The 10,712-nt window shown below is 40.6% G+C and overlaps 1 protein-coding gene across 2 annotated transcripts in view; it reads left to right on the top strand.

Moving 5' to 3' along the window:
• The first annotated feature begins 3,226 nt into the window (after positions 1-3,226).
• The window catches only part of Srp54k (signal recognition particle 54k), a 55,294-nt gene continuing 47,808 nt past the window's right edge, over positions 3,227-10,712 (top strand). The window contains exons 1-2 of one of the 2 annotated variants that reach the window (XM_071674849.1): positions 3,227-3,361; positions 7,877-8,170. In XM_071674849.1, coding sequence (XP_071530950.1) covers positions 7,916-8,170 — 255 coding nt within the window. In that variant the 5' untranslated portion in view covers positions 3,227-3,361; positions 7,877-7,915. Of the gene's footprint in view, positions 3,362-3,520; positions 3,545-7,876; positions 8,171-10,712 lie in introns of those variants that run through there. The other variant, XM_071674850.1, reaches the window with a different exon arrangement.

Raw genomic sequence — 10,712 nt, 5'->3', positions numbered from 1 at the left:
AAATAAAATGGGAATACTATTTAATTCTTTCTAATTCAGATATGATAACAGTCTGCCTTGAGCTACTGCTAAGTATCAGAATGTTCTTATTGGAGAGATACTGTACTTTGTGCAATAATCAACAATTAGGAAATTAATTTCATAGTTCATTTCGATGTTCCATGTTTAATATTGATTGACGAAAGTATTGTAAACCCGTATAATTAACAGACCCAGTTCTCTAAAAATGTGTAAAACTCTAAAAAAAAAAAGGATAGAATGCTAGCAAGTCCTGACAAGTTGTGCCATACGATAATGTGTACTCATATGTTTCTCTTTAGTAGACAAATAGTAATAGTGTTACACTGGACCGATACCAGTTGGGCAATGGTTGTTATTAAATTAATCTGTGTACGTTGATTTACTTCATGCTGGATGCACAGCCATCCCATAAGATGCATCTCTATGCAATAGTTGATACATTAGACAATCTATTACATTCTCGAAATGGGGTTGAGGGGGGTTACTTGAGGGATTGTGCATTTGAAACTTGTATTTTATCTCCATTGTACATTCCAAGAACGAGAAACAGAGTGTAGACAGCAACCACCCAGGGAAATTACCCTCCAAGGTAGTAATACTGATCTTATTTCGTTGTAACTTAAGCTACCGGGCTAGTATTACTGTCTGCTTCATACATATATAACTAAGCTAACAAGGTAGGATTACCGTCTTCTCCCTACATTTACCGCACACCAATGCTACAAAGTTTTCCACTTCTTTTCTTGACATTAGTTTTCTTCCTTTTTCTTTCCTTCATGTTTTTCTTCAAGATGACGAGGTAGGATTTAATGAACGTATGGCTTCCATGCTAAGAATCACTAAGTTCCCGCCTGACTCTATTAGAGCAAGTGCCTGCCCCTTCCACGACCTTTATCCCTCTGATGAATTCAATTCATTTTCCAAATAATTTCACCAATGTTCATGGTCTTCTTACTATCGCATCTATTCCATGAGCACACCTGCTGCACGTCCTGAGGGCTTTGATTCCCCAAATTTCGATGTCTTATGGCTTAAACGCAGACTTCGACAGGAAATGTTAGTGGAAAGGACGATTTCTGGGTGAGTTTAATGCCTCCAGATCCAAATCTCTACGCTCAAACATGCACATATACATACCTATACATTTCAACGTATACATACATACACATACACAGACATATACACTTATACACATGTACATGTTCATACATGCTGATTCATCCATTTTTGCCGCCACCCCACCATACAAGAAAAACAGCACCCCCCTCCCTCTCCTCCGCGTGCGCGCGTGGTAGCGCAATGAAACAACAAAGGCCACATTCGTTCACATTCATTCTCTAGCTGCCATGTAATAATGCACCGAAACCACAGCTCCCTTTCCACATCCAGGCCCCACAAAACTTTCCATGGCTTACCCCAGATGCTTTACATGCCCTGGTTCAATCCACTGACAGCACGTCGACCCCGTTATACCACATCGTTCCAATTCACTCTTTTCCTTGCACCCCTTCCACCCTCCTGTATGTTCAAGCCCCGATCGCTCAAGATCTTTTTCACGCCATCTTTCCACCTCCAATTTGGTCTCCCACTTCCCCTCGTTCCCTCCACCTCTGACACATATATCCTCTTTGTCAATCTTTCCTCACTCATTCTCCCCGTGTGACCAAACCATTTCAAAACACCCTCTTCTGCTCTCTCAACCACACTCTTTTTATTACCACACATCTCTCTTACCCTTTCATTACTTACTCGATCAAACCACCTCACACCACATATTGTCCTGAAACATCTCATTTCCAACACATCCACCCTCCTCCGCACAACTATCTATAGCCCACGCCTCGCAGCCATATAACATTGTTGGAACCACTATTCCTTCAAACATACCCATTTTTGCTCTCCCAGATAATGTTCTCGCCTTCCACACATTCTTCAACGCTCCTAGAACCTTTGTACCCTCCCCTACCTTGTGACTCACTTCCGCTTCCGTGGTTCCATTCGCTGCCAAATCCACTCCCAGATATCTAAAACACTTCACTTCCTCCAGTTTTTCCCCATTCAAACTAACCTCCCAATTGACCTCTCCTTCAACCCTACTGTACTTAATAACCTTGCTCTTATTCACAGTTACTCACAGCTTTCTTCTTTCACACACTTTACCAAACTCAGTCACCAGCTTCTGCAGCTTCTGACACGAATCAGCCACCAGCACTGTATCATCAGCGAACAACAACTGACACTTCCCAAGCTCTCTCATCTACAACAGACTGCATACTTACCCCTCTCTCCAAAACTCTTGCACTCACCTACCTAACAACCCCATCCATAAACAAATTAAACAACCATGGAGACATTCCTTACAATATTTTTGCCTCGGTGGATCTTTAATTTCATTTTTCAACAAAATGAAAATGCTTAATGTCATTGTAACATTTAGCTAATCTTAGACACCTCACATTACACAGATAGCTAAGTTTTCCTTTAGGAAACTGAAAGTCCTGTCTGGATGCCATAAATTCTCCTCTCTGTACTCGTTCCACGTATGCAAAGGATTGATCCATTGCTGTATGGAATATTGCTCTCACATCCAGAGACTTACTAAATTGTTAAATCTAAAGGAGTTCGACTTAGCTTTACAATTTTACCCATACGTCCCACGCCACAATGTTGGTTCATTTGCCCTCTTCTACATTTTTTCCCCAACGACAAGTAGCTGGTTGTTTTCCCTTACCAGTAGCTTGAGCTTCTAGGCCATGTATGACTCACCAGGCTACTGTGTAATCAATATTTGGCGATTGGCAATAACATGATGGGTCGTTTTCATATCAATTTCTTCTCTTACACCTCCAAGCTTCGGAAATCTCTATCCCCCTCAAATTTTTCCCTAACAGTTATGATCTGGCTGTTTTGATACTACAGGTTTTCCATATCCTCTGAAATTTTCAAATTGCTTTTCTCTTTCACTCATTTGCTCTCTTAACATTAAAGGTAAGCCTCAATGTTGACTTTGTCTGAGACCGGTTTTGAGCACAAAAGAAAGAAAATACATATTCTTATAAATGTTGAACTGGAGGTGTCTCTTTATCCATATTGTTATGAAATGTATTCAACGTTAATTTCAATTATGAATATTTTAGTACTCTCAAACTTCTATCATAGACCGTCTAGATACAATAGTCAGTGTCATGACGTGTGTCATGACGTCAGTAGATTTAGCTAAAGGCCATCCGCCTTCCAGGCGGCACTTGTACGAACGCCCAGTCCAGCATCAACAGTAAACATCTGATTGTGTGACTGCGTTTCTTACAAGTGAAGTAACAGCTGATGTCCAATTGATGAGGTATTTGCCTATAAGTTTCCCTCAAATCGTGTACACGGATTGGTATATGAGGAAACGAGACACAGAAATAAGGAGTCGATGTTTTTAGTCGGATAAATGGTTAATTTACGTCTGGAGGCTGATAGCCTCCCCTGCACCATGATGAAATCAAGGACAGACGTGATTTACTAGGTCTTTTGGAAGGTAGACGAATAATAATTTTGTATTAGGATCCTGATGGTCTCCCATCAACCACTGTGATGCAATCTGAATTATGAGGATAATGTGTCAGTTAGCAGACATACGCGTTCTGGTTGCTAGATTATGATGAATAGTAAACGGACCAATGAAAGTTTATAGTCTCACAAAATTACCATAGCCTCTTTTAGGGCATTAAAACTAGTTCTGGAGCATGGCATCTTATGTTTTAGGTGCCTTATGTGATATGTTGTGATTATAGAAATATATATCGAGCATAATTTGGGGCATCATGTAGTAAAAGTATGGTTTAGCTCTATTGACAATAACAATGGAAATTAGCTTTTCATGTTTTATGTGCTTTTTATTGAGTTTATGATAAGAGAAATACAGAGTATTATTAGGGAAGTAAGGTTTTACTGAATGATATGAAAGGTTCTGTTCTAAACGGGGAAACAGATGAAGGAGTCACACGAGTAGTGCTCATCCTCCTCAAAGGTTCAGAATGGGGTGTCTAAATGTGTGTGGATGTAACCAAGATGAGAAAAAAGGAGAGATAGGTAGCATGTTTGAGGAAAGGATCCTGGATGTTTTGGCTCTGAGTGAAACGAAGCTCAAAGGTAAAGGGGAAGAGTGGTTTGGAAATGTCTTGGGAGTAAAGTCAGGGGTTAGTGAGAGGACAAGAGCAAGGGAAGTAGTAGCACTACTCCTGAAACAGGAGTGGTGGGAGTATGTGATAGAGTGTAAGAAAGTAAACTCTAGATTGATATGGGTAAAACTGAAAGTTGATGGAGAGAGATGGGTGATTATTGGTGCATATGCACCTGGGCATGAGAAGAAAGATCATGAGAGGCAAGTGTTTTGGGAGCAGCTGAATGAGTGTGTTAGTGGTTTTGAAGCACGAGACCGGGTTATAGTGATGGGTGATTTGAATGCAAAGGTGAGTAATGTGGCAGTTGAGGAAATAATTGGTATACATGGTGTGTTCAGTGTCGTAAATGGAAATGGTGGAGAGCTTGTAGATTTATGTGCTGAAAAAGGACTGATAATTGGGAATACCTGGTTTAAAAAGAGAGATATACATAAGTATACATATGCAAGTAGGACAGATGGCCAGAGAGCATTATTGGATTACTTGTTAATTGATAGGCACATGAAAGAGAGACTTTTGGATGTTAATGTGCTGAGAGGTGCAACTGGAGGGATGTCTGATTATTATCTTGTGGAGGTGAAGGTGAAGATTTGTAGAGGTTTTCAGAAGAGAGAATGTTGGGGTGAAGAGAGTGGTGCGAGTAAGTGCTTGGGAAGACTTGTGTGAGGAAGTACCAGGAGAGACTGACTACAGAATGGAAAAAGGTGAGAACAAAGGAGGTAAGGGGAGTGGGGGAGGATTGGGAAGTATTAGGGAAGCAATGATGGCTTTTGCAAAAGATGCTTGTGGCATGAGAAGCATGGGAGGTGGGCAGATTAGAAAGGGTAGTTAGTGGTGGGATGAAGAAATAAGATTGTTAGTGAAAGAGAAGAGAGAGGCATTTGGACGACGTTTGCCGGGAAATAATGCAAATGAGTGGGAGATGTATAAAAGAAAGAGGCAGGAGGTCAAGAGAAAGGTGCAAGAGGTGAAAAAGAGGGCAAATGAGAGTTGGGGTGAGAGAGTATCATTAGATTTTAGGGAGAATAAAAAGATGTTTTGGAAGGAGGTAAATAAAGTGCGTAACGCTACCTCGCTAACGCGGGAAATGGCGAATAGTTTAAAAGAAAGAAAAGAGAAGTGCGTAAGACAAGGGAACAAATGGGAACTTCCGTAAAGGGGCTAATGGGGAGGTGACAACAAGTAGTGGTGATGTGAGAAGGAGATGGAGTGAGTATTTTTGAAGGTTTGTTGAATGTGTTTGATGATAGAGTGGCAGATTTAGGGTGTTTTGGTTGAGGTGGTGTGCAAAGTGAGAGGGTTAGGGAGGATGATTTGGTAAACAGAGAAGAGGTAGTAAAAGCTTTGCGGAAGATGAAAGCTGGCAAGGCAGCAGGTTTAGATGGCATTGCAGTGGAATTTATTAAAAAAGGGGGTGACTGTATTGTTGACTGGTTGGTAAGGTTATTTAATGTATGTATGACTCATGGTGAGGTACCTGAGGATTGGCGGAATGCTTGCGTAGTGCCATTGTCCAAAGGCAAAGGGGACAAAGGTGAGTGCTCAAATTACAGAGGTATAAGTTTGTTGAGTATTCCTGGTAAATTATATGGGAGGGTATTGATTGAGAGGGTGAAGGCATGTACAGAGCATCAGACTGGGGAAGAGGAGTGTGGTTTCAGAAGTGGTAGAGGATGTGTGGATCAGGTGTTTGCTTTGAAGAATGTATGTGAGAAATACTTAGAAAAGCAAATGGATTTGTATGTAGCATTTATGGATCTGGAGAAGGCATATGATAGAGTTGATAGAGATGCTCTGTGGAAGGTATTAAGAATATAAGGTGTGGGAGGCAAGTTGTTAGAAGCAGTGAAAAGTTTTTATTGAGGATGTAAGGCATGTGTACGTGTAGGAAGAGAGGAAAGTGATTGGTTCTCAGTGAATGTAGGTTTGCGGCAGGGGTGTGTGATGTCTCCATGGTTGTTTAATTGTTTATGGATGGGGTTGTTAGGGAGGTGAATGCGAGGGTTTGGGAAAGAGGGGCAAGTATGCAGTCTGTTGTGGATTAGAGAGCTTGGGAAGTGAGTCAGTTGTTGTTCGCTGATGATAGAGCATTGGTGGCTGATTCATGTGAGAAACTGCAAAAGCTGGTGACTGAGTTTGGTAAAGTGTGTGAAAGAAGAAAGTTGAGAGTAAATGTGAATAAGAGCAAGGTTATTAGGTACAGTAGGGTTGAGGGTCAAGTCAATTGGGAGGTAAGTTTGAATGGAGAAAAACTGGAGGAAGTGAAGTGTTTTAGATATCTGAGAGTGGGTTTGGCAGCGGATGGAACCATGGAAACGGAAGTGAATCATAGGGCGGGGGAGGGGGCGAAAGTTCTAGGAGCCTTGAAGAATGTGTGGAAGTCGAGAACATTATCTCGGAAAGCAAAAATGGGTATGTTTGAAGGAATAGTGGTTCCAACAATGTTGTATGGTTGTGAGGCTTGGGCTATGGATAGAGTTGTGCGGAGGAGGTTGGATGTGGTGGAAATGAGATGTTTGAGGACAATATGTGGTGTGAGGTGGTTTGATTGAGTAAGTAATGTAAGGGTAAGAGAGATGTGTGGTAATAAAGAGTGTGGTTGAGAGAGCAGAAGAGGGTATTTTAAAATGGTTTGGTCTCTTGGAGAGAATGAGTGAGGAAAGATTGATCAAGAGGATATATGTGTCAGAGGTGGAGGGAATGAGAAGTGGGAGACCAAATTGGGGGTGGAAAGATGGAGTGAAAAAGATTTTGAGTGATCGGGGCCTGAACATGCAGGAGTGTGAAAGGCGGGCAAGGAATAGAGTGAATTGGAACGATCTGGTGTACCGGGGTCGACGTGCTGTCAATGGATTGAACCAGGGCATGTGAAGCATCTGGGGTAAACCATGGAAAGTTCTGTGGGGCCCGGATGTGGAAAGGGAGCTGTGGTTTCAGTGCATTATTACATGGCAGCTAGAGACTGAGTGTGAACGAATGGGGCCTTTGTTGTCTTCCTAGCGCTAACTCGCGCACATGAGGGGGGAGGGGGTTGCTATTTCATGTGTGGCAGGGTGGCAATGGGAATGAATAAAGGCAGACAGTATGAGTCATGTACATGTGTATATATGTACATGTCTGTGTGTGTATATATATGTATACATTGAGATTTATAGGCATGTATATTTGCGTGTTTGGACACGTATGTATATACATGTGCATGCGGGTTGGTTGGGTCATTCTTTCGTGTGTTTCCTTGCACTATCTCGCTAACGCGGGAGACAGCGACAAAGCAAAAATTAATAAAAATTTTGGGAGCCATAGTGTAATACATTGCTCTGATATTTGACAATAAGATACTCTAGATAGGTAAAAATTTTTAACACTTGTGAATGGACAGTAAAGGAAAAAATCAGTCTAATTATAAGATTGCTGGTTCTAAAATTTAATATCGACAGCTTTCCTTAGGTCTTACATATGATAGTGGGTATTTCTAACAGTTTTGATATGATGCAAAATTTTCTTCAAAACTTGTTTAGGCAAGATACATGTGATACATTACTAATTTTGTTTGAAAATAGTTATATCTCTGAGCTGCTTTTTTGAAAGATAGATTGATGAAATGCTATTCAACTTTGTATTTTCAGATTCCTGCATTTTCTTTTAATTTGGAAGTATTAAAGTTTTAAATTTATTTTTCTTTTCAGCTTTGAAAGAGTGAAGCTGTGTGAATAGCCTCAGCCAAGATGGTGTTAGCTGATTTAGGCCGTAAGATAACTTCAGCCCTTAAGTCCTTAAACAATGCCACTATCATCAATGAAGATGTTTTGAGTGATCTCCTTAAAGAAATATGTGCTGCTTTGCTTGAATCTGATGTCAACATTAGGCTTGTGAAGCAGTTACGAGAAAATGTGCGTGCTACAATCGATTTTGATGAGATGGCTGGGGGCCTCAACAAGCGCCGGATGATTCAAACAACAGTGTTTAAAGAACTTGTTAAGGTGATGTAATGATATGAATTTTTTTTACAATCTTTTCCATGATTGTGATTGCTTCTATACCTATCTACAAATAGCTGTGATTGGATTTTGCCAAATGGGATGGCTAGTGCAAAGCACTTCTCAGCTGCCACTTGCATTACATGATAATTGATTCTTGGTTCATCAGGGACTAATACCAACCATGTCAAGTTTTCTGTTAAATGTTTCTGTAGTTTTCTCATGTATGTTTCTTATTTCCGTGGCAGTGCAGTGAATTATGTTTTAGCTTTTTCGTTCAGGTGTCATACAAGTTGAGTATCCCTTATATGAAATGCTTAGGACCAGAAGTGGTACAGATATTAGAATGTTTGCATAAACATAATGAGGTATCTGGGGGTGGGACCTAAATCTAAACACAAAATTCATTTATGTTTCATATACACTTTATACACATAACCGGAAGGTAATTTATACAATATTTTTGATAATTTTGTGCTAGAAACAAAGTTTGTGTAACACTTGAAACATCAAAAAGCTAAGGAGTCACAACCTCAGCTGCCCCTTTGGATAATATGTTGTTTGGTATCACATTCATTCCTGACACTGATTTTATATGCTACTGATAAGCAATCATTTTCTTACACTTATTTACACATAAGTACTTAATAGTATGAAAATATGAAAGACCGTTAATACAGTGAAAAAATGATGTGTCTAGGGAAACTTGTAACATTGTGTCACCACTCAAAAAGTTTCAATTTTTTAGCATTTTGGGTTTTGGATTTTTGAATTAGGGATGCTCATCCTGTATGATTTTATCTCCTTTATTTTTGATACCTTCTATGGTAGTTTTGAGGATTTAACAACTCAATATCTTCCCTGTTTAGAGGCCTTCAGGTGTGATACATTTTCGTTTATATCTTTAATTTCATTGCTATGTTTTGATTATCATTTTTGATTATCATTTGATTATCATTTTCTCATCTTCTCTCTGGGCTGTTAAGTTTCAGGTCTCATCCTTTCATGGTAATCCATATGTTTCCCTTGGTTTTGTAATCTAAGAAACTTTAGGTTAATATTTTTTAACTCTCTATCTTCCTGCTGGGGAAACATTTCCCATTGGTCAGTATCACCCCAGTTAGGTGTTGGTTAACCACTCATTTCTAGCCCTCCTTCTCCTGGTGAGCGGCTGCCACATAGTTGATATTATTGACCCACTTACTCCCAGTCACCCTGCAGCACAAAGTTTTCTTAGATTGCACACTGGCAAGACGTCTCTTACCAGACTGGCCTTTTTCCATCTTATGGATTAGCTGTTTCCTGTGGGGCGGCGTATTTTAACTTTCTAAAAGGGGAAACAGAAGGAGTCACGCGGGGAGTGCTCATCCTTCTCGAAGGCTCAGATTGGGGTGTCTAAATGTGTGTGGATGTAACCAAGATGAGAAAAAAAGAGAGATAGGTAGTATGTTTGAGGAACGGAACCTGGATGTTCTGGTTCTGAGTGAAACGAAGCTCAAGGGTAAAAGGGAAGAGTGGTTTGGGAATGTCTTGGGAGTAAAGTCAGGGGTTAGTGAGAGGACAAGAGTAAGGGTAGGAGTAGCACTACTCCTGAAACAGGAGTGGTGGGAGTATGTGATAGAGTGTAAGAAAGTAAACTCCAGATTGATATGGGTAAAACTGAAAGTTGATGGAGAGAGATGGGTGATTATTGGTGCATATGCACCTGGGCATGAGAAGAAAGATCATGAGAGGCAAGTGTTTTGGGAGCAACTCAGTGAGTGTGTTGGCAGTTTTGATAAACGAGACAGGGTTATAGTGATGGGTGATTTGAATGCAAAGGTGAATAATGTGGCAGTTGAGGGAATAATTGGTGTACATGGGGTGTTCAATGTTGTAAATGGAAATGGTGAAGAGCTTGTAGATTTGTGTGCTGAAAAAGGACTGGTGATTGGGAATACCTGGTTTAAAAAGAGAGATATACATAAGTATACATATGCAAGTAGGAGAGATGGCCAGAGAGCGTTATTGGATTATGTGTTAATTGATAGGTGCGCAAAAGAGAGACTTTTGGATGTTAATGTGCTGAGAGGTGCAACTGGAGGGATGTCTGATCATTATCTTGTGGAGGTGAATGTGAAGATTTGTAGAGGTTTTCAGAAAAGAAGAGAGAATGTTGGGGTGAAGAGAATGGTGAGAGTAAGTAAGTAAGCTTGGGAAGGAGACTTGTGTGAGGAAGTACCCGGAGAGACTGAGTACAGAATGGAAAAAGGTGAGAACAAAGGACGTAAGGGGAGTGGGGGAGGAATGGGATGTATTTAGGGAAGCAATGATGGCTTGCGCAAAAGATGCTTGTGGCATGGGAGGTGGGCAGATTAGAAAGGGTAGTGAGTGGTGGGATGAGGAAGTAAGATTATTAGTGAAAGAGAAGAGAGAGAGGCATTTGGACAATTTTTGCAGAGAAATAATGCAAATGAGTGGGAGATGTATAAAAGAAAGAGGCAGGAGGTCAAGAGAAAGGTGCAAGAGGCAAAAAAGAGGGCAAATGAGAGTTAGGGCGAGAGAG

This window comes from Panulirus ornatus, chromosome 20, assembly GCF_036320965.1.
Source record: "Panulirus ornatus isolate Po-2019 chromosome 20, ASM3632096v1, whole genome shotgun sequence".
NCBI classification, from domain to species: domain Eukaryota; kingdom Metazoa; phylum Arthropoda; class Malacostraca; order Decapoda; family Palinuridae; genus Panulirus; species Panulirus ornatus.
Note: the sequence above shows the minus strand (reverse complement) of the source record. Positions and strands in the feature narration are given on the sequence as shown.